Below are 24,531 nucleotides of genomic sequence, written 5' to 3' on the forward strand. Positions count from 1 at the left end.
CCAGAATTTACATTTTTAGACACTTCAAATCCATTGAACCACAGTGAATCACTTAGTTCACTGTAGGATTTGATGCACTCCTCTCACCATGGTTACTGAGATGTTATAAATAATGTCACAATATCTGCCTACACAAACGAATAAAACTTTGAACTTTAAATGGGTTATAAAGCAGCTTATTTTGTTGCACAATCTTGCCTCACTTGGTGTCAACAGAGCCCATGGCAAACACTTTACATTTCAGGGTTTCAGTGGACTAGAAACTGGCTCCTGTGGCCACATGGATGTGACAGTTCATTGCTGCAGCTCCTTTGCAGACAAGCCAGAGCCATTGTTGGACACAAGTGATTCTTGTCAGATGGGCCAATTTGATCCTTTGTTTGTTTTGCACCAAACTCAGACAATTACACCATTGGACAGAGTCTCTGACAATGAAAGTGTCAAATCAATGGTCTCCAGCAGTATATTACATGTTGCAATGGGGAGTTCCAGACAAAATGACAAAATGTTTCAAAGGCATTCATTTGAGAATGCTTTTCACCATGCTGCATGCTTTTTTTAAAATCAATATTATTGCTTTCACAGCACAAAGTCACTAAAATCCATCAGCAAATTACTTTGTCTAAATCAGACTCCATGTTAAATTGTAATGGGTCTTAAAATCTACTTTTTAATTGGGATCAATATCCAAGCATTGTGTGGATTATCTTCAGATTTACGGACAAATATGAGTTGTTTATTTAACCTTGACTGTCTGGGAATGTTGAGTGGCAAAAGGAATATAGTCTTTACATAGTTTTACTTAAGAACTGTCTCATTTGTTGTGTATTCTTCTTCTGTCTCCTCTAGCCTCTGGACTTTGAAACAAAGAGCAGTTTTTCGATGAGAATTGAAGCCACAAACAGGAACATCGACTCCAACTTCTTAAGTTCAGGACCATTCAGCGATACAACATCAGTCAGGGTGACAGTGCAAGATGTGAACGAGCCACCGGTCTTTTCATCTCCTCTTAGCAAGATGGTGGTTTCAGAAGATGCCAAAATGGGCACCTCAATCGGAAGAGTCTCTGCCCATGACCCGGACACCTCCAACAATGCCATCAGGTAGTTACAAATGACTCGCCTACCATTTCTTATGTTCTTAAGTTATACTGTATGTCTTTAAAACCATTTTTGGAGTGATTGGGAGTAATCGAAAGATTCCAAAAAGTTCACAATGCCAAGAGCCCGATCATAAATAGGTTGTAGAGTATCGGCATCTGAATCTATGGATGTGAATATCCCATTTGGGACAATTAAGACAACCATCTAATCCATTCTACTACTCCACATGATCTCTAAAGAAAGAATCCTTAGACCACCCAAAGCCCCCATGTTATTGTCACCAATGCAACAGATGGTGAGAGAACCGGGGAGTGCAGCATGTGCAAAATTAAAAATGCCATCTCGAACAAGAGAAGGGCATTCCTTCAGGAGGGTCAAGTCTCAACACTTGTGCACTCGTGGCATTTAAGACTCAAAACAAGCACTCTCATCGCCAATCTGTTCGGTGTCACTCTCGAGATCCCCGCCTATTTTGCATTAATTGAATGAATATTGTATGGTATTCATGCCTGGTCTGTGAGGGTTGTCAGTAATCTTAATCAGAAAATCAAATTACTCGTCCATTGTAGCTGTAAATTGCCTCTTTTTGCTTCTGTGATTGTTACAGCGACTGCAATATATTTCACGACATCTGTTGAAATTAAAATTATTGTGGAACTAATGCAGCCACAAGAGTCAAATTACATTGCAATAATACCCTTTGGATGTAGGCTAATTTAAGTCGTAATTTTCTCTAGAAATATAAGTTGCTGTGTTTTGAAAGGTTTTGATCAGTGTTGTGCGCTAAGAGACAAGAGGACAGCCTTCAAATTTGAAAAACATTTAATAGGCTTTTGTTTCATTCGTGCTATATTGTTCCAAGTTTCTAGCGCATTTATTGTTTTTTTTATTTGTTTTTTAAAAGGTCAAAATGTTAACCAGATGTATTGTTCACTGATTGAAGTTATCTCTGCATCAACTGAGAAGCTTCAGTATATGTGTTGCACAGTTTGATGGAAGAAAGCTTAATCTTTTCTCACAAGTCAAATCAATACCACCATCCAAAAGCAATTTTTGTGAGCAGATACATCAGTAGTGAGTTTTGTTGTGTATTTTTTTTTATCCAGGTACTCCATTGACAGAAACACCGACTTGGAGCGCTTTTTTAATGTAGACGCTTTAAGTGGGGTCATCAGCACAGCCAAGCCTTTGGATCGTGAGGCCAACTCGATCCATAACCTCACCATCTTCGCTATCGAAAGCCGTAAGTTGAAACTTCACCTGTGAATAGAAACTGTTTCTAAGAAGTCAGTGGGACTCTTAATCAAGAAGCAGTGCACATTGGATGACAAAATGAATTTGATTTTTTCTTTAGATCATTGTAAGGATTGGAGAGTCTTTTTAAAACCAAAAATTAAAATGAAAAGTGTAAGTACTGATTAAGCAGTGTTCTCATCCACGCTTTTGTTCCAAAGAAATCTTGCAAAAATCTTGGAAAACAACTCACTAACTACAGGATCAGTTCTTAGCTAACGACATTGATTTGAAGTGTTACAGGTACATTAAAAAAGATTAGTAATTTCCCTTTGTGTTGCAAACTTGTCTTGGACAATGTCAGTGTTTAGAGTAATGTTAGCTTCTCTGTTATACTGTCATTTATTGGATTTGGGAAACTACAAAGTCAACAGCACAAGTTAAACGTCATATGGGCACTAGTGGTAGTACCCCTGGCGTTAGCAATATATTTGATCTCAGATTTCAGTTGATGCTTAACAAGAAAACTTTGATATTAAATAAATGTCCTAGACTTGAAAGGGTAAAATATCCTTCCATTAAAAAAAAGAGCAAGTAAGCTTAGCAGTGTTATGTTCATGATTCATTTAGTGGTGAATGGATATCGTGATAGCGCGACCCAGTACTCCAGCCTCTAAAAGTGCTTCACACTACGAGCCATTTCACTCATACTTTTTAAAACTCACCCTCACTCACTCTCTCGCCAATTGCTTTGCCTTTGGGAGCAATTTGGGTTTTAGCATCTTGCCCAAGGACAATTTGAAGTTTGGATTGGAGGAGCCAGGTATCGAACATTAAAGGTGACATATTATGCAAAACAAACCATACCATGTTTTTCTAACTCTAATATGTCTTCCTAGCCTGTCTTCAGCCCCCCCCCCCCCCCCCCCCCCCCCCCCCCCACTTATTAGAAAAGTCCATACTCTCTTTTGAAAAAAAAGAAAAAAAGCGTGCTAAACCGGCTGTTTGGCGATTTTCCCTTCATGACATCACAAAGGGAAGTAACCCCTCCCCCAGCGTGATACTCCCACATCTAGGTGTTTGTTCTGCCCTCTGAGTCTGCCTTCTCACAGTAAACCATTGGGCATGGAGCGAGAAAGCCTTAGCCTCTCAAGCCCTTCCAGAGGGGGGGCGTGGCCAGACACAGCTCATTTGCATTTAAAGCTACAGACACAGAAACAGCCTGTTCTGAGCAGGGCTGAAATAGAGGGGTTTAGAGGCATGATCAAATACAGGATCAGAGTGGATTTTTTGAAAGAAACTTCACAGACAAATTTTTGGGAGCTCTGAGACGTATTTCAACCGGTTGAAGATGAGTATAATATGTGACCTTTAAATCTTTTGATTACTGTACAACACACACACTCTTAAGCCACTAGCTTTTAATCTTTTGGTAATACCTGAAACACAACCATCCAATTTTATGTTTGAACCTTTATTACGACATCACAAAAAGTAATCCTTTTAATTATGTCTTAGCGTTTCATGGACTGGTGAGGATGCTAACGTTTGACCTTGGACATACAGGCCCAGTCTTTTACTCAGTACTGTATCCTACAAGTAGCCATAAAATATTTTACACTCCTTTCCCAAGATTCTCACTTTAAAACAAGCCTCAAATATCAGAGTCGGCTGGATGACGGTGTTTTCAATCAGCTAACATTAGCGCCATTAGCTAGCTGATAAAATCTGCTAGCAACAGCTGTCATTTCAGGCTGCAAAATCAGTAGTTGCTGGCTGGAAATTAAATGCTATACGATTCCATTGTTCTCTGTTTTAAATTAAGGACCTGCTTCAAAAATTTGGAGTGGTAATTCTCAGTGAAAGATCAGTTTACTTGTTGGTGTCACCGTGAAAATGTGAAGCCGAAGATCCTATCTGTCATATCAACCTCCTCATAATAACCTACAACCTTCTAAGCTGTGAACAATGCAGTTGTTGGCATTGTTGTAGGGCCGTCAGGGGAATGTTAATTCACATAGAGGACGGTCATTTTGACCTCCACACATCCCTGAGATGTGGGGACAAGATGCTGACTAAGGGTGGGCCATCTCACCCACGGGGGCTCTATGTTAATGTGATGTGAAAAAGTGCCGCCTGCCTTTTTGTTTATCTCTCGATGACTCAAAGGACACCAGTGTCTCTTTTTTTCAACACGTTTCCTTTCATTCCTCGCTATCATGGAAACACAACGGACAACAATCTTCGGCGCATAATCTTGCAGAGCGCTCTAGACAGCTGCATCGCATCAGTATAAGTTAAAAAAGACAAGCAGCCTGTCAGCGCGGCAGTTCCTCTGCTTCACATCTTCACACTGAACACAGAGTGAAAAAGGATATTCAGTTTTTTTTCAGAACCTTTTATCACTCTTAGCTTCAAATGATGTGTTTTTATTTACATCTAACAGCACACACACACACGCAGTTCTCAGTTCATTCCCGAGTGTGAGCGCTTGCCTGATATAGCAACAAAGAGAAGGCAGCATATAATAATAGCCATATGAAATGTCACCACGGTGCTTCATGCATGAGGTACTGGCTTGTGACACATAGTGACACTTGGGCCTTGTTTCCAGCTGAAAACATCTCTGAGTTTCCACACTGGCAACAAAATCTACTGCCCTGTGTGACTTATGACAGTATTTATAGTAAATGGGTTTCTTTGTAACTGAAAAGAGTGAAGGGACTCTTTGGGTTGAAGGATGTTGTGCATTTGAGCTACAGTCACTCACATTTCATCCGCTCTGCCCCTGACCACGCCGATGACAAGAAGTCTGCGTCCTGAGGCTCTGCGCGTCCTTTTTATCACGATCAAATCGTCCGGCCCGAATGTCAGAGCGTCATCTGTGGCCGGCATGGCAGCCACGCCAGGCCTAATCATCATCTTACACTCAGATGTGGCCATTTAGCCATCAGTGTGTGTCAGGCAGACAGAGGCGTGAAGCCCATGCGCAGCCTCCCGGACGACAAGCCCACACCGAGTGTAATCACTTTGGCTGATCCACAGCAGAGCCAGCTGTTGGAAGCACACTGCATATTTCATTACCGCAGCACTTTGTGATTAATTAAAACACACGAGAAAGATCAATATTCTATAATTTGGCCAAGTGCATCAACCCAAAGTTAAAGCAGAATAAAAGTGTTTCAAGGAGGGTTTGCTGACATGAAACGTGCTGACTTTCTTCTCTCTTTCTCTTCCAGAGGATCCAAATCAGATTGGAAAAGGAATCGCTCTCATCACAGTGCTGGACATAAATGATAATGCCCCGGTCTTTGCCATCGACTATGAAACCCTCCTCTGTGAAAACGCCATGCCAGGACAGGTAAGACCCAGCAGCGTCTCTGCAGTTGGTCCACCTTCCCTTTTTCCTCTTTTCTCTCTCCATGCTCACTTGAGGTTTGACTCACAAAGGCAGCCTGCTGACTCTCAAAGCCATTAAAACTCTTTCATGTTCCTCAAGTTTGCTGTCCACATATTTGCCTCGCACCTTGAGGTCATTCCAGGGAGGCTGAGTCATTAGTATGAGACACATCCTTAAGATTTAATTGCAGGTATTGTAGGTGCTATTGTTCATTTCCTCCTGTCAAAAGCATCTAAAGTAATGAGTCACTGCTCGACTCTGCCTGTGGTCCTAATCCGCAATAACATCATGGGGTAATTTGATATCTTGTGCTTGCATGGAGTGGTGCTCTGTCGTGGTTTGACTCCACTGGTGTAATTAGATGATCACCACGGAGGGGAATGGGGCAGAAGACGCATCATAACATCAAACAACAAAAGAAACCCTGAGAGATTTGAGTTTGTGGAGATTTAGTCGAGGTAGAGAAGGAGGGAAAAGAGGCTGTGGCCGTGCATCGCATTTTCTCTGTGTTTAGCATCTGGCCTCATTGTCGCTAAATGACTTGTGTGTTTGCGGCAGTGATTCGTCTGCTCTTGGCATTTGGAAAATACAATCAGAGGCGAAGGGTAAAGGAGGCGTGTAGACCTGAATAAGTACAATTGATCAGAATGATGCATTGTATTGGAAATAGCTATTAGGCCCATTTTAAATATGTTATTTGCATTCATATTTGGTAGCCGTTTGTCAGCGTGCTCACAGGAGGGTGAACTAGAATAGCAAATGGTTTCATTTGCCAAAATGAGGGACTATATTTCATGTGTGCGTTTTTTTTGTTTTTTTTCCCTGTGTGCATGGTGCCTGACCACAGTAATGCTTTGGAGGTTACAGTAGCCTTACAGGTGATGTTTTAATATGTGGTTCCTGTGTGGAGTATTTCCTTCTGTCTTCTATTTAGTTGTTCAGACTGAAAATTGCAACTAAAAGAAATACAACTCAGTGTGTACAATTCAACCCACCTTGAGGTATTTTGAGATAATGCTGTATCTAAATTTAATTAATCATATCTTTGCCTTGGGGTGCAGAGTATTTGTTGAAAAAACCTCTACACGAGATGTCATCATTATTGAAGAATGCACGCTACCAGAGCTTAATGTCTATTTTTGGTTAATGATGCTGCCACTTATCCTGAGATTATTGTCGTTGCTCAGTGATAAGAAATTTAGAGCGACTCCAACTCAATTTATCACCCATCAATATGCCCTGACTTTCAAATACAGCAGATAATTTGTACTTCTTTTTCCCCCACTGGCGCCTGATAAATTATGGTATAGACTCTATGACAATGCTGAAACAAAGTCATTCCCTGACAATCAACCCGAGCCCCAGGACATAGCAACAGCCACAGCCCATGACAGCATCATCAGCAGGAAAAGGTACGGCAAATCTGTAATTACTCAGCTGAAGCAGACAGATTGCTTACTCAATGCCAGTGATAGCTGAGCTGTGAGGTCCACCCCCCCCCCCCCAAGGTGTAGCTAAGAGCTACTCTGCAGCGAACGTGTGCTGCTCTCGAAGGCGTCTGTCCTTTTTTGAACCGGGGAAACTGTCTGCTGAATGTTTAAAAAAGCGGCTATAGCTACAAGCTAGGTTTAACATGCTAGTAGTCAAGAGCATTAAAAAACAGAACGCGTCGGCTTTATTTGTGTGAGTGTGAATGTTTTGACCTTTCGTTATATTCAGTACTGAAGTGTTGTAAGGAAAACTGATTACTTAAAAAATATTTTCCTCTTTGACCCAAGGATGCTTATTGCGCACACTTGCATTTTGTTTGCCTGATAATTCGCTTGTGATTAGCTAGTTAGCAAAACAGCAGGTTATTTGCTCAACTTGGAAAACTTGTGCCTACAAGCGTTTAGCTAGCATGGCATGTAGTAAGCTAGAAAGTTAGCTAGAATGCTACTTGACTTGGATTCACCAATCAAGAGACAAAAACAAACTTATCTATGACATTTGTAACCCAATTTAGAAAGGGCAAATGCAGACCTTGATAGATTTTTCTCTTTTCAAATAAAGGCCAAATTAAAGGTTTAAATCCTCGATTTCCTTAAATGTTATGTTTTACATATGGACTATTTAAAAACAAGATTTTCTCATGTGCAAAAGTGAGTGTTTTTACAACTTACCTGACATATATTAAAATCAACATCTTACCAAAGTATTTGTGATAACCATACATGCACCTTACCATTTAAATGTGTGACTACTAAAGAGGGAAAGAGTTTGTTCTCATTCCTCTTTTTCAATAGTTCAACTTTCTATTCAATCCTATTCAAATAAAGCCCTCTGTTTAGAGCTGTACCAGTGGGATTGCTCCTCCAGACGGCATAATGAATGCAGGCAAAATGGAAATTTCATGATGAAATTTACACCCAAAAACAGATCCAGAGCAAAGAGAAGGAGAGGGGTTGACATTTGAATGCAACACCCTGTTTGAATTACAACTAGGTGTCGGCTGTCTGTTAGCAGAGAGGCCGGGTGGACTCATAACCTGTCAGATGTGCACTCCACCAACCCTCCTGATTTCTAATTAATTAAAATGCTCCTGTTGAGAACTGTATGTCCGGCTGAAGCGGGGAAACAGTTGGCTGCACTAGTTGTGTCTGCATCCCTGGAAAGCTTTGTTAAGGATCTGAGGCCGCCCACTGGCTGTCACGCCCACTGGCTTATTCACAGCTGCGATAGAGATGAAATAATAACATTTGCCGGTCGGGGCTGGGGTTGACTCTGTGGCTCTGAAACGCAGATTAACGGGGAGTACAGGGATAGAATAACCTGCCTTTTTTTTTTTCAGGCCTAATTAAGGCGGTCTCGTGGCACTGGCTCTCTCAGGACATGCCACTTGTTACGGATCATCGGTGCGTCTGTATTCTGCCATAATATTAATTGATATTATGATGGGGTGGAGGGGGCAGAGGCAGTGGGGATAGTAGGCGGGGTATGGGGTCAGGTTGTACAATCACTTCAGTGTAACCATTACATACATGAGTAGACTTGGCATTTAGCTGCCCCCAATCTGCTCCTCCACTCCTCCCTGCAGTCCTGCAGCATCCCAGAGGAGGTGCAGTGTCCCCTCAAGACTTGTGAATGTTGGATAGTCAAGAACAGAACAATTTAAACTGTTAAAAAAAATGCATACCAGATAATTTAAATTTAAAAAGAACAGTTTATTGTCCCGTTTTGCAGTGATGTGCAACAGTCTGAGATTTAAAACTGTAACACATAACTCTTGAAGGTACACAACCCTTAGTGCCTGATTGGAGCAATTTGCGCTAACATTGCTCTCCTTCTTTGAGTCATTACTCAGTCAAATTCATACACAAAAATCATGAAAATATTTTGGCCTTAGTCAGCACTTGCTTTTGAATCATCATGTTTTCAACTTTTATTTCAAAGTCAATCAGTAGAATTTGTCTTTCCATCCTTGAGTGGACTGCAAAGAAAAGAAGCAGCCAGTAGCTATTTTGGCATATGGTGCCAATTTGCCAAAATGCAGAAAAATATGACTTTCAGACTACAGCTAAAGAAGTGACCATTGTAACAGTTTGCTTCCTGTTAACCGTCTGCAATGCATTAAGGCTTCAGTAGTCTCAAACAGTTTACCTCTAAATGAAACCAAAACAAAGAAAGTTGATAAGCATTTGAAATATTGATCTTCATATTATTGTATTCCTTGATGATTAAAAGACCCAGCTGGATTGCTTTTTCCACACATTTTGTTGTCTTGATTTTGTCTGTTGCCAGGGCCACTGTGTCAGGTTATCAAAGCTGCTGCTTAAGAACATTTCAGGAGTGAATTTACCCTCTTTGATCAGATAACGTCATTTTCCACTTTGTTAACTTCCACCTCAATCACACAAACAACAAAACATATCTCCACAGCGTCGCTCGTCGTCAGAATGATCTGTTTAGGTGTCGCATGGAGGTGGGAGATAAAAACAGAGATGTCAAGTGCAAGAAACATGGAAAACATGTAGTGGGCCTGTATACTGAACATGGAGCAAATGAAGTCTCAGATCTCAGCAGGACAGCACGCTGCCTCAGCAGGTCTGTCTTTTTTCGGGATCAGGTGGATGAACTGAAACGACCAACAAAAAGAGAGGAGATTGAGAGATGACATACGTGTTGATTGCGAATGAAATAGATCGAAATGTGTGCGTTTCTGTGTGTGTTTGTGATGACAGCGGGGTGCGATGTGTGAACGGGGGGGGCTGCTGATCTGTCTGTGAAGCTGCGGGTGTCACATGTGGGCGACGGTGTCATGGGGAGTCACAACGGTGCAAGGTAAAGCGAGGGGTGTGAAAACTGCAGGGCCACCATTTCCGACGTCAACACAACCCCTGGTGACAGCTGTCTTATCCCCATGGCAACCAGTGCCACCTATTTGATTAAGGGCTTATTTATACTCTTCGTTCAACTTTCAAGTTGCTGCTTCATCTCATCACATGACTCGTCTGGTCAACTATCTGATAACCACATTTTTAAGACTACAAAATAGTCCTTTTAGAGATTTGTTTTTTAAATTGTTTTTTTCAACTACATCATGCCTGTGCCGTTTTTCAAACACAACACTTCCTCGCTATGCTGCGTTAGCTGACGTTACATGCACTCACACACCTTGACTTAAAGGCACGCATCTGAAGAGTGCTGTAGATGCAGTGGATTATGGTCATTGTTGTTCTCTTACATAATCCAGGTGTTTGGCGTCGAGTTAAATCTTAATAGCTTGAAGATTAAACCAGAGGGAACAGACAAGTTTTAGTTGGCAGGATGGAGGCAATTTACTGTCAGTGTTTGGTTAGGGAAAAATTCAGGTCTTATCCAGGTTGTGCAAAATTTAACAAGAATAAAAATTGCTTCTAAATCAGGAGTCTGAAGTGTTCAATCACAAAGTGCAGACTAATGTTAGCTATTGGATTAAATACAGAGGGGCTGGTTGATGACACATGAAGCTCATTGAGCCGAGTATCTTTTAAGGATTTTTGACATCAGTATAAAAGCTGAAATGTTTTTTTAACCACTAATTGTGAAGACTATTGATAGAAAATACTTTTTCTTCATTAAATACATTTTTACAAATGATCAATGAATTATTTAAGTGAAATTCTTTGTTTGTGAATATCAAGATCAGATATGCAACACTTACCCATTAACTGAAATATACAAAGCTGCTTATTGCATTAAATCATATGTGTCAAAGGTCACATATTAAACAAAATACACTTCACCTTGTTTTTTTTAACTATAATATGTGTCCCTAGTCTGTCTACAATAACACCCAGATTATGAGAAAAGTCCATCCTCTCCGTCTTCTTCTCCACTTTTCATAAAATGTGTGCTCAAACAGGCCGTTTTGGAGATTTTCCCTTCATGACATCACGAAGGGCAGTAACCCCTCCCCCAGGTGGGTGACACTCCCACAGCTAGGTGTTTGTTCTGCTCTCTGAGTCTGCCTTCTCACCGTAACATGGAGCGAGAAAGCCAGAGCCACCCAAGCCCTTCCAGAGAGAGGCATGATCAGACGCAGCTCATTTACATATTTAAAGCTACAGACACAGAAACAGCCTGTTCTGAGCAGGGCTTAAATAGAGGGGTTTATAGGCATGATCAAATACAGGATCAGAGTGGATTTAGAACAAGAAACTTCACAGACATGTTTTGGGGAGCTCTGAGACTCATTTAAACTGGTTGAAAATGAGGATAATATGTGACCTTTAATAAGAACAATATTTCAACTTTCAGTTAAAGAGTTAAAAATTATATATTTCCAAAGAAAACACATTTGACCAGTTTGTTTTCTTTGGGGGGGGGGTGCCTTTATTTATTGATTTGAACGGATTTAGACCCAGGCCAGACCACAGCCTCCGTATATGAGGCAGGCACTAACCACTAGGCTGCCGGCGCCCCATGCATTTAGTTAGAACGTAATGAAAAGAATCAGTTGATATTCAAAAACTGCTTAAATTAATACTAAAAATATGTTTTAATTCAATTTATAAAATCCTCTTTGACTCGCTATAGAGAGAGAGAAGTACAGATTTTAGGGTTAGGCCAAATAATAAAACTGCTTTTTATTTTATTTTCAGATCAGGAAAAATCCAAAAGGAAGCAAAGATCAGACAGACTGACAATATTTGTTATTCTTTATGCTTGAATGGGTTTATTTTGATCCAGAGTTTACAGGTTTAGACTAAGTCAGGCTCACATCTTTAATGCTTCTTTCTTATGATTGTATTAAAACAGTCATGTGTATAATGAAGTGTGGTTCAGGATTAAAAGCAGGGCCCATCCTATAAATACAGCTATGTCAAGTGTTAATTAATGTTTGTCAATGTGTCACAGAGTTTTTGACAAGGCTGCACCTATGTACTTTATCACTTCATTACGAGATGACACCAAGGTGAAGCATGCAAAACACAAGAAGCTCTTCTGTTGTGTAGATCGTCTTGTTGTTTTCTCTCACTTTGTTTAAAGGATGATCATCAACGAATGTCTGAGCTCATGTCTAACTTGTTTTCATTCTCAGGATTAATTAGGTTTATTTAGACATCTTACTGTGGTTGGCAGTAACATTTCTGACAAATATCAAATATAAAAGAATCACTTCAAAATTGTTTTTCTTGGAAGTTAAACCTTTATTTGGATCAATTTAGGTCTTAGAAAACAAGTTCCTTTGGTCTTAAATGTTAAAATCACTGTTTAGGACCTAGAAAACCCTGTTCTTAATTCTCTGACTTTGGACTGCACTGCTGGTCCAAATGTTTCCAGCACGTAGGAGACAATCTTATTTTTGGGATTACAGTTGAATATAAAAAATTTTGGAAGGACAAATAAAGGTGTGTGGATATTTGAGTGCATGCATGCCTCTGTTTTTTTGCACTTTCCTTCTTCGATGCTACAAATACAGACACCTTTTTGTCCTTTAATATCCCGCTTCTGATCTGACGGGCAGCCTTGTGTAAACTCTTTAATTCTGTGATTCATCTGCCTCCTCCGTCTCGCACTGCGACAGGCAGCAGTCTGATACCGCCGGTAATGTCTTTCAGCGAGAATTTATGCCTACATCCATGCCTCTCCTCTCCTGTCTGCCACTCTAGCCATTAGAGAATTCCCCAGCAAAGGTTCTCTGGAACGCCTTGCATCAGAGCCACACTAATGAAAGGCATTATACATTACAAAGTGTTTGATTTAAGGATGATTTACAGTCCTTTCCCTCTGCAGTGAGGAACAGAAACCTTCCTCCAGATAAGCCCCGGATCCAACCACGATATTCAAAGGACATCAAAGGGTTCAAATTGTGTATAGGAGGTGTCACTGTAAGAACCACAAAGAAAGGTTTCTATCAGATGGGAAATTTCCATAACAGAGTGAGAGCCTTGTGAGTTATTATGATCCCAGAATCAATGGCAGCTTTCATGATATGCACCCGAGCATGCACACGCTGCATGTCTGGCTGCCCGGCATTCGAGTCTACCTGTCCCTGATCTGTCGCTGACACAAACATCACTTCTGTCTGTATTTACAGATATCCCCGGCGGTCTCCAACTAGAGCATTTCTGCATCGCACACAAATTTCCCCTCGCGCTGCAAAGCCAAGCAGTAAACAAACAACAACTAAAAAAACATACTTTGTGATTACTTTTGCTGATGAAAGAGGAACTATTTTAATTTTGTTTAGACACAGAGTAAAATATTCATGAATCTTTCACCCCGCCTGCCAGTTTTAATAATTGGCAGGATGTCGTTTACCACCTACACCAACCCCTAATACCTGACAGCTCGTAACCAGCAGCATTTAATCACAGCTGACAACTGATAATCCATGTCTGGGCACTGATGGATCAGTGGCTTTCATTTTCTTCTTCTTCTTCGTCTTCATCCTCGCCCCTTTTTAATTTTCTAAAATATTTTAATTCTGTTTTTGTCTCGATGTGAGACGCAGAGATGTTTGGGCCTGGGAAATGTGATAATTTAGCGTGAATTGCTTTTAAGATTTTCTTGGATCCGGTCCATGGGTGTGAGTTGTCACAAGGTTGAGTTTTTAGATCTGCTACAAAAGGATTCTGCAGGTTTGATCTAAATTTACAAGGACACTTCTGCAGTAACAGCCACTTTGATGGTCGTCTTGGTGGCTATCATTTGTCGCCCATATGGCATGTTTGTGTGTGATATGCTTCTCCTGTACAGCGTGTGCAAGTCTTTTCTCTTTTCTTGTCTTTTCTTTTTGCTGCTGCTGCTGCACAGAAGGCGCTGAAATTAAAGCTCAGTGTGGTTTTTTTTTCGTCTGAAAAAAGATAACTTGATTTTCAGAAAACATGTTTGTATGAATAAAAAAGTCATTACAGCTCACGCTGGTGGGTGTAAATAAATTGGTTTATTTGGTAATTTGATTTCCTGCATTATTTATAGTTTTCAACACTGCTGTAAAATAAAAGGAGTCAGATGCTGTTTAGTCGGGGGGTTCAGAGGCAAAATAAAGTGGGCCGAAACAAATAGCATTCACTTGTTTAACTCTTGGAAATGAACGCTTGTCTTGCATCGCCTCAAGCAAGAGCGGTTCTTATCATGAGTCATTTTATAATGAAGTCGGAGTGCCTGCTTGAATAACATGTGCATTTAGTTGGCGTGCATTAGTGATACTACACTCAAAGCGCTGACCTGCCGCTGAATACATCTCCTGTTAGGTGATCGATACAGGCAGGTAGATACAACTCTGGACGAGATTTTACAGCCAGAAGACTGATTCTAATAATAGTTCATCCTCTGATATCTTCTCAACCTTTCACTGGAGAACATTTCCAAATGGAATATTCTGTTGGAAAAGTGAGTCGTACTGAACTTAACTAATTGCACCATCCAGCACTTGGTTGGAGTATGTTACATTTGAAAGCACTTTTCAGATCCAGACCTTTTCAGGTGATTTAATTTTAGGAGATTGTTTTAAAGCTCCTGTGAGGATTTTTTTTTCTGGTTATGAAACGGACTGAAATTAAAACTGATGCCTTCAGTGACCTACAAAAGCAAAAGAGACCATCAGAGACAAGACTGACTGATTCTGTTCAGATATTTTCAAAGCCTGTAGCCGCTGTCTCCAGGTAGGTGTCGGAAAAAGTGAGAAACAGCCTTTGTTCATATTTTTACATTTTCCACAGAAAAACACAACACTACTAATGCATGTTGAGACAGGATCAACAAAAGCATAGATGGTTATTTAAGTTAATCAAAAGGCTGTGGCACACTGAAAATAACTTATTTTCAGTGTGCCACAGACTAATGATGTATTTTTCGTGGTATGTTCCTGCACCCGTGTGCACCTGAGATCGTGTTTAGGCTGTGCACGGGTTATCCTGTTGGCCATTTAGAGAAGACAGGATGGCTTTGTCCACAGGGGGCGCCAAAATCAACTCAAAGTGAAAGTTCCTCTCAGGAGCATTAAAATTGTTTTTTTTATTTCATTATTTATTTTAGACCTTTATAATGAAACAAAACATCAAACATAGGTATTACTACTATTATGTATTAATGAGTTAATTATAAGGTTATAATGACAATGATTCATTGATCATTAATTTAATCCAAATGCATGCTACTTAACAGCTGTGAAAATTGAAATTTGAATCTTAAATTTGATCCTTGTGGTTGATTTATATCATTCCCTCAAAGATTTGTCCAAATTTAAGTATAGTGGAAATAATTCAGTAAATAATTTTTTTTTTGAAGCATAAAAAAAGGAAATCTATGCCAAAATATTTCCTTTTTATAGAATCAGAAGGATTGATCTATTTCTTTAAAGATTGAACTGCAAATTGTGTATTTATTTTGTATGGCTTTGTTTCATTTTCTTTATAAATATGTCTTTTAACAAACGATCTTCTCCTCATATGATATGTCCGTTTTTTATTCCCTCTTGTCTACTGTAATCAGATATCCCTATACACTGTTACGCCTTTCTGGCTGCCGTTCATAATTACAAAACTATGGAAATATTACCTTGAAAATGATACATGTAATATAATGCGATAGGACACACTTTATTATTATTGGATTATTATTGTGCTCTGGGGGTTGGGGTTTCTCCGATGGATGTCGTAGTCTAGGAGCTCCTACTGGGACAACAGTTGCTGGACAGGATTTGCTCGGGAGAAATCACTTCCCAAAAGCAAACACTTCATCCCTAAGAGGGTGCCAAGCTCTGCCAAATAAGCACTTAACTGTTCTCTGGAGAGAAATGACACTTAAACACAGCCAAACATCATAAAACAAATCTTTCTCCATCAATCAGGATCAAGTTGATTTTCTCTGGTTCCCTCTCACTGTTGGTGGCCTTTTAAGAAAGATTTATGTCTCAGTTTATATAAATCTATGTCACAGATGCATATGCAAAGGCTTGACGACAGCGCTGTCCTTAAACTGATACCAAAGCTCTCACTGACTGCACACATTCAACAATTAACAGCTTCACTTAACACCTAATCAGCCTGTGAGATTGGATCAAGATCAGCAATGTAGCTAATCTCAAGTGTCTCTTTTTGATCGTGTGTGTTGTGTTGTGTTATCCTCAGGTGATCCAGACCATCAGCGCCGTGGATAAGGACGAACCTTTGAGCGGCCATCGCTTTTATTTCGCCCTGGCTGCTCCTGTTGCCGGCAACCTCAACTTCACCCTGCGGGACAACAAAGGTAAAACAACCCTCATGTTCATTCCTCGACATTATCCTTGAACGACCTTCTCTTGTAGTTATAAATGATTTACCGCAGTTAAAATGTGTTTGTTTCTTTCGATCTGGGAGAAAAATCCAGATGAAATGTAATGATGAAATGTTCAAATCCAAGGGCTTTCCTTTACAGGACTTTGAAAAACTGGTCGTTAAAAGATAAATTTATTACGGGGTACAAAGGGAAAACATTTGAAAACTCCACAGTCCTCATATTTCCATTAGACAATTTTTAATCAAACTTAAACTTGTTTCTGCACAAAATGATGACTGTGGGTTTTGCGGCTTATTGCTTTTATTGCACCACTTCAGAAAGGTCAATATATGGGCGCCGGTGGCATAGTGGTTGGTGTGCGTGGTGGGCGTGATGTAACAGGTTGTCAGGAGGCTTAAAAACCCGCCTCAGCTCCAGCCCTCAGTCTGTCGTTAGGTTGACTGAACGTTAGGGTGACAGAAAAAGGTTTGAGAGCCACTGCATTAACCCACTTTGTGCAGTTGCTTAATAAAAAAAAAAAAGTCCCCTGAGAAACCTGCCAGTTTATCTCAGAGTCTGTTGAAGGTGTCGGTCAGGTTAGGTACAGTCTATTTGCTGCTGACTTGCCTCAGATTGAGCCTTGCAGCGGTGCAATTGACACGTTTGGCTATTGCTCACTCCAGCTCTCTGGACACAATCTACACTGCAATCTGACTCAGGAGGAGAGTTAGAGAGTATCTGCAGCACCCCTCCGGCGTGCCCGGCTGCGCCAAATGAAACCATAATTCTGCCATGACAATGCCCTCACTACCCTTTTTTAAAAATAATTGTTCATCAAAACTGAATGCAAAAACAAACTTTCTGCTGCAACTGGAGCACATCTTCAATAACTCAGTTTGTTCCACAAAGCCACAACCTTGTTTTTCAAAAGGTCTCTGTGTAGTCGATCGCAGAATAAGTTAACCTTAAAGACTGAAAATGCCTTTGTATCATTATGATTTACTCACCACCTACACACAGTGAAGTGGTCGAAAGGATAAAATTAGCTTCTCCTAAAGGAAAGCTGAAATGTTCGTTTAAATTCAGCTTTAAAGACACATGAGGATTGGGCCTGACTCCATCATCAGTTACTTACCTGGAATCCCGCTGCTTTAAAAACATGCACCGAGCTGCTCGCTCTCCGAGGTAAATGCCCTTTGTTGAGTGTTTTGTTCACACGTGTGGGAGCTCAGCTCAGGCTGCCATGTTACATTTCAGAGGAAGCAGCCAGGTTGTGCAGGAGTAATAAGAGTGAGTGCAGACCTGTGTTGCATGATGAACTGCATGTTTGGTACAGCCTCTTAGAAGATTAAGAGCAGCTTCACAGGAAGATGGTTTATAGCCTATTTTTAAGAGAGGCTCTCTGCACACATACAGTGTTTACCCGGCTTTAAATATGTTGATTATGTATACACTTTATCCTAACGTGAATATCATATATTTTAGCACACATTGCATTATCTTTCATCGTGTGAGGCAGTAATATGACATAATCCTTTTGATCAGTGGTTCCCAACCTTTTTTCTTTGAAGCCCCCTTACTCCTATCAAAGAAAAGCTGAGCCCCCCAAGGTCCCACACCAAAAAAAAGTGCAAGACCTACATCGCTGTCAAACATTCATATATATATATATATATCTCTCTCTGCCGGCCAAGTCACTATCGGTATCGACTAATTTTATCTCTGATACATGTCGATATTACTAGTCTACTATTTTTTACCAGTCAAATAGCATTTCAGTTGAATATATCATTGTATTACACTAGTAGTTCTCTGGCTGTTATCACCAGAGGGGGCTGTATGGATTACAAAAAGCGTTATCACCCTACAGAGTGTCAAGCGGTGATGTATGTACATGCGCATTACTTTCCAGTTGATTGATGTGTCTTCATTATATATATTTTCCAATAGTGTTTGAAAACTGCATTTTAGGGATCAGCAAAATAAATGTGTGTCTATCCATATCTATCTCTCTCTAAAGATCAAAGATCAATCTCAGAAAGATATCGGCCAATATATCGGCATCGGCCCCAAAAATCCCAATTCGGTCGGGCCCTAATATAAACCATCCAGTAAGTGTGTTGTCATGATTATAGTTCATTTGTGGAGATCTGAATTGACAGTCTCAAAGCAGACAAAGCTTCACGGCCCGCTGAGCATTTGAGCTTCGAAACCTTGAGCGTGATGTCATAGGAAAATGGCTGCTGTATGAATTCTGTACTGACAGGACCTGAACACTGGTAGAGGACACACCACACACCTGCCCATCACCACATCTTCCACTCCCGTGTTTTCCCTTTGCAACATAAATGGCACCGCTTTGCCTCATATTCTTAATGCAATCTCTTTGGATACTTGGCCTACTCCGGTTTTAACACAACAACGTCCTCAAGCACAAAGCCACCTCCAGAAGGAAATGATTTTTCCTGTTTGCCTTGGGACATTTTTACTGACCTTAGCCCTGACCTCACCCACATCTATATTGGAACCAGGAAGTTGAGCCTTATCGGCCAACATAAGTGAACTCACAAATGTTTCGCAAATCCTTGCGGTCAGGTCCACTGTGTTGTGGGAAGCCTAAAACCAGAAGGCCTTTAAAGCAGCCTTGGGTTTTGGGATAAATTATTCAACAATCATGTGAGGGCAGCGTGCGAGTGCCTACATACTTTTCCCATGCAGCTTAATGCCTTAAAGTCGTCTTTTCCCTTTTTTTTCCAGCCTGACTGCATGCAGAAAATATTCATAACAAAATGTGCCTCATTTAGCAACACAACGTCTTCATCCAACTATGTAACAGCTTTATTTTCAACTCATGACAGTTGTGACAAACCAGTATGTGTTTGTTTCAGCAGCGGGCATATTTTGCTGATTTGACTGATGTGGCATTTACAAGAGAAGCTATCTCTATCCTCATTTATTACTTTGTTCTAAGTAAAAGCAAAGCAAAGCGTAATCTTAATATCGCTCTTAAAAAAAATAAAAGACGTTGTCCTTCAAGAGGAAATCTACATTTCAATTGACTGCTCAGTTTGAAAGCCTCTTTGAATCTATTGAAACACTTGTCATGATGAAGCTTTTTTTAGCTGCTGTAATGGCATATTGCTCTCCTCTGTCTGCCTCCTTCTCTCGATTGTACTCCCAGACTTCATATAAGATTTAACCATCAAACTGAAGCTGTTATTAGCCAACAGGTGGTCAAGATCAGGGAGAGACGCCACAGTGTGTCATGTAATGAATTGTGTTAATGACACCATCTGTTGGCATTCCTGCTTTTAACACTGTAAAATCATTTTAAACTGCACAGCCACAGCATGGTGATCGTTACAGGATGGAACTTTAGACGCCTGCAAGTCGACTATATGCAGATCATTGTTGATCAGGTTTACTCATGTTTCACCCTCTTCCCTCTGCTTTCCAGACAACACGGCGTCCATTTTGACAAAACGAGGCGGTTTCAGGCGAGGAGAGCAGCCTGTGTACCGGCTGCCCGTGTTGATTGTGGACAGTGGAAGTCCGGCCCTCAGCAGCACAAACACACTGTCGGTGCGTGTGTGCGACTGTGACTCCGACGGCGTGGCCTTGTCTTGTGGAGCTGTGGCTTACATCGCGACCGGCCTGAGCACCGGTGCCCTCCTGGCTATTTTGGGCTGCATCATCACACTCCTGGGTAAGAATTCTACAACCTCAGTGTCACGGACAAGTCACTCCAAGTAAGAAGTACAGAAAAGGTCGATATGAAGCTGAAGATGATCATTATAGCAGAGGTCATTTTCTTGCAGCAACTCACTTGCAGTTTCTTTGGGTTTGTTTACAACTTTTCCTGTCATGGTATTTCCTTTTTTTTACTTGCATCGACCATGCTGCTCTTTTGAATGCAGCTCAGTTAACGAGTCAAAGTCATTTTCACCTCGTGAAATCAGATATTTTTCTTTATTTACCGTGCCATTTGGCTGTTTTAGTTTAGTTCTCGAGTTGTTACAAGTTCCTCGGTTAAGTTCATTTAATTTCATTTCAAACCTTTATTTAAGCCTGGAAAATCAATGAGGTTTCCCTCATTTACAAAGATGTCGAATTACACAAATAAAACAACACAGACAGGGTGATTCTCAGTGAAAACAATCATACACCGTGAAACAAGAGTGTCAACATTGAGAGATGATTTTGTAACCTTCAAATTACCACGTAATTTGAAGGTTACAAGGGTTAATGACGTTTCTTGTTTAATTTCCAAACAGAAGCAGGTTTATATTCAAACAGGAAGTAAAGTCACCTCATCTTGAAATAGTAGAAACATTCAAAATAAAAGCCATTTATCCATTTATCGATCCATCCATTCAAATGTCCTTCCATCTGTCCATCGGGCCACTGAACATCCATCCATCCATCCATTTATCCATCCATCATTTCTCTGTCCTTCTATTGGTCCGTCAGTCCACTGAAAATCCCTCCATCCATCCTTCTTTCCAACCATTCAAACGTCCTTTCATTCGTCCATTGGTCCACTGTACATCCGTCCATTTATTCATCCATCCATCTGCCCATCCATCCTGTAAGGATAAATCTCATAGGGAAAAAATAATCTCAGATATGAAAATATTAAATAAAAAAATCGATTTTCATACCATTTTCCTTTTGAGTAAGATTTTAGAAAAACGTACACAACCTCCACCTCTACTCTTTCTGTTTTTTTTGCAAACTAAAAGTCTTTGGCAGAACATCAGCAGATGAAACACCTTTAGCATGTTGTCAATTTAGAAATGTCTGATTGAACCACCTTTGTTTGTTAAGTTGCTGAGGGAATACATCGCAGCTTTACAACCTCAGCGGATCAGATGTGAGTTCAGATTTAAGTGGATATAATGTAAGTCTACAGCGCTGTGCTGCTGAACACTACTAGCCTCAGTGTTTACTACCCATCTCCAAGTTATCCCTGCTATTATGCATTCTCCAGGCAGTCGAATGTTTGAGAGGAGCTTTTGCTAAAACACAGCTACTTGTTGAGGTCTTGCACATGTCAAACCTGGGGGGAGTTTTCTTCCCCACATATTTCCTCTTCGGTAAAATACATGTGACCTAGGTCAGCCGGCTCTGAATAGCAGCCTGGATGTTTACTGAATTCCTGCCAACAGGATCAATTAAGTAGAGTTGGTGTACAGGGTTTTGGGGGAACTTTTGGAGTATTTTTATTTAGCCTGAGTGTTTAGCTGGACCCGCCAGGTGCTGAAATGTACTCTGTGTTTTATTTTATTCATTTTTTGCTGAACTGAGTTGAGAAATGATGGAATATGTGGACACCCAAGGCTGCAAACTTGACATTATTTCTCATATTTATTTTTTTATTTTTTGTCCAAAATTGGGGAAATATAGAAGAAGGAGATTATATGTCTGAAAAACGCACTGGACCTTATGACATGACTGCATATTCAACATATAATCACAGTGTTTTTAACATGATTAAAGCTCTTTTTAGGTTTTTGTTAAGCTAGAAATGAAGAAGACTGAAAAGAATATTGAAGTCTCTTCCCTACAGCAGCAAAGAAGACCATCAGAAAGTACATTGATTATTTTCATCTGGTTATTTTATGTGCCCTTCAGCCCTGCTGCGGGGTGGGTGTCACTCAATGAATGAAACAGACGATTTATACTTTTTCCAAGCCACGGATAATGTAATGTATGTAAATTGCATATTAGACATTTTTGTCATAAAAAGCCACTTTTATTATTTACAAAATCAGCAACGAATTTGAGGTCACCAAAATTGACACAACCCAAAAGTTCCTCACAGGAGCTTTAAGTATAGATATATTCACATTGAATTGTTTGAGACACCAATATTGTTGTTGATTTGATTACTTTTAGAGGTGCTTGTACTTTATTTTTTAAGTCTCCAGAAGCTTCTTAAGCCTTATTTTCACAGGTATTATTATGTGTGGTTTATTTTACAGTGCCTCTCCTGAATTATAGCACACGATATTGAAAAATAAAATGTAATAATGTGCAGTTTCTTCGAAAGAGCTCTTTGCCTGCAGGCAGTCTGAGTCAGTGATGTGGTTTCAATCTTTTGATCATCCTTCTCTATAAAGAAGGCCTCGTGATGGCTTCCCCTGGATATGTTTCAGTGTATTTTCTAAACTTAATTATCATATATCTCATGAAGGTCATACGGATAAGCACTGTAGGAAGATCTGTATTTCAAGGACAGGCGCTCTGTTGTCTAATGCAACACCATATGTTAAGATGTTAGTAAAGGTGCTTGTAACTGAGAATTCATTAACATAACCTTAAAAATATTACAGCTCCAAGCCATCACCTCCTGCCTGCATTATTGCTCATAAAACCCACAGACAAAGAGTGATCAAATCCGGGCCGAGTGGTGGTTTAACGCTCAGGTGATCTTCAGTGAAAGCAGAGGAGGATCAAAACAGCACATACAATAACTGAAATAAGGTCTTTGATAGGGTCAGACTTTGCTTTTCATTTCAGTCCCCTTGAAGTTTTTCCTTCTTTCATTGCAACAGAGAATTATTTTCGTGTGATAAATGAAAACTTCAAAAGAGCAACAGGGGGAAATACGTGGCCGCACAAGCCTGAACTCGGCATGGCTAATGAAAGCTGGGTCTATTCTGCACAGCGTGGCCTCAGGCCACAGGCTTAGAACTAATGGCCTCCGGTTTAATATACCTCCAAGATGTCTCTGTGTTTGTGCGCGTGTGAGTGTGTGTCCTAAGCTGTCTCCATCAGTCTGTTTGCCGCCTCAATTGGATCATCCTCATTCCTTCTTTTCTCTGTTACCTCTTTGTGCATACCCCCTCCCCCCCCCCCCCCCGAACCTTATTCTTCTTCTTGTATTAACAGCCCTTGCCCGACCACTCAGCCCAATCCTTTATTCTGATCTTCCTTGATGGCCTTCCATGAAGACCTCTTTCAATCTCCTAGGTAGCAATCGAGGCTGTGATTGCGTTTGATTGCATTGTTTCCGATGAGACACGAGTCAGAAAAAGCCCTCGGAGCCGCGTCTCGCCGCTGTCATCCTCAGGTGCTGTCACTCCTGAATCTGCTTCTTTTCTTTTTTTTTTTCTGCCCTCCATCAATCTCATTCTTTCTCATCAGGCGAGAGGAGAAAAGCTCGCACCAGAACACACAGATTCTAGTTATCGGTCGTTTTTTAGCAGAATGTAATAACATCGATGCGTGTTGCAGGTGGAGAGCCCTCAGGGCACTGCTCCTCCTCGTCCTCCTCCTCGTCCTCCTCCTCGTCCTCCTCTCTGGATTCATCAAATGTGTGTGAGAAACTTCAATCCCAACATGATGCATATGTGCAGTTCCACCTGGCTGCCTTTAAAGCACACAGAGCTGAATGCACATTACCTTTGTCTCCACGTGCTCATAAGCTAAGTGCTCATTAATCATAGGTTGATATTTTTAGATTTAATTACCGAGCTTGTCCTCTACTCCTAGCCGTAATACTCCTGAAAGAGCCCGAACGCAGTTATGTTTTTGAGTAAATGTCACATAAAACCTTTTTCTAATGATACAGTCACTTTCGGATGATACGACCAAACTACTGAGACGATCATTATCTTGTTAAGATCCCCAGTCTTTTTTTTCCCTCCAGTCCAGGTCAGGTACGGCTCAATCCTCCAGAGGCCCAATTAGTACATTACGTAGCGCTCCAACTCTCCAGACAGTTATTTCTGTCTGTGTGCGCCTTATCAGACTCATTCTATAAATCTTCATGTCCATTCATCTGTCTCTTAATTTTCTGTCTGTCTCCTGTTTTAGCCCACTGTCTGCGTCTCTATTTATGTGTCTGTGTTCAGACAGCACACAATTTCATCTTCAGATTTCATCTTTAAGCTCCACTGCGCGCCGAATCGCTGCGTCACAATTGTGTGTCTCATCTGTTTAATTGTTTGCTTTCACTCGTTGACACGCTAATAATGAAAGAAGAAAAAGAAAAGAAAGTCTGCTCTTTGTTGACTGGGCAAGTCAATTAAAAGCTGATTTGTTTTTTATGTTTTTTGTAAAGAA

At 40.5% G+C, this 24,531-nt stretch overlaps 1 protein-coding gene across 1 annotated transcript in view; it reads left to right on the forward strand.

The window, feature by feature from the left end:
• cdh7a (cadherin 7a) overlaps nucleotides 1–24,531 on the forward strand; it is a 101,023-nt gene that overhangs the window by 70,198 nt on the left and 6,294 nt on the right. Inside the window, exons 7-11 of the mRNA XM_065948935.1 lie at nucleotides 850–1,103; nucleotides 2,210–2,346; nucleotides 5,576–5,697; nucleotides 16,335–16,452; nucleotides 19,919–20,167. Coding sequence (XP_065805007.1) covers nucleotides 850–1,103; nucleotides 2,210–2,346; nucleotides 5,576–5,697; nucleotides 16,335–16,452; nucleotides 19,919–20,167 — 880 coding nt within the window. The remainder of the gene's footprint in view (nucleotides 1–849; nucleotides 1,104–2,209; nucleotides 2,347–5,575; nucleotides 5,698–16,334; nucleotides 16,453–19,918; nucleotides 20,168–24,531) is intronic.

The sequence above is a fragment of the Labrus bergylta genome, chromosome 20 (genome assembly GCF_963930695.1).
Source record: "Labrus bergylta chromosome 20, fLabBer1.1, whole genome shotgun sequence".
Lineage (NCBI taxonomy): Eukaryota > Metazoa > Chordata > Actinopteri > Labriformes > Labridae > Labrus > Labrus bergylta.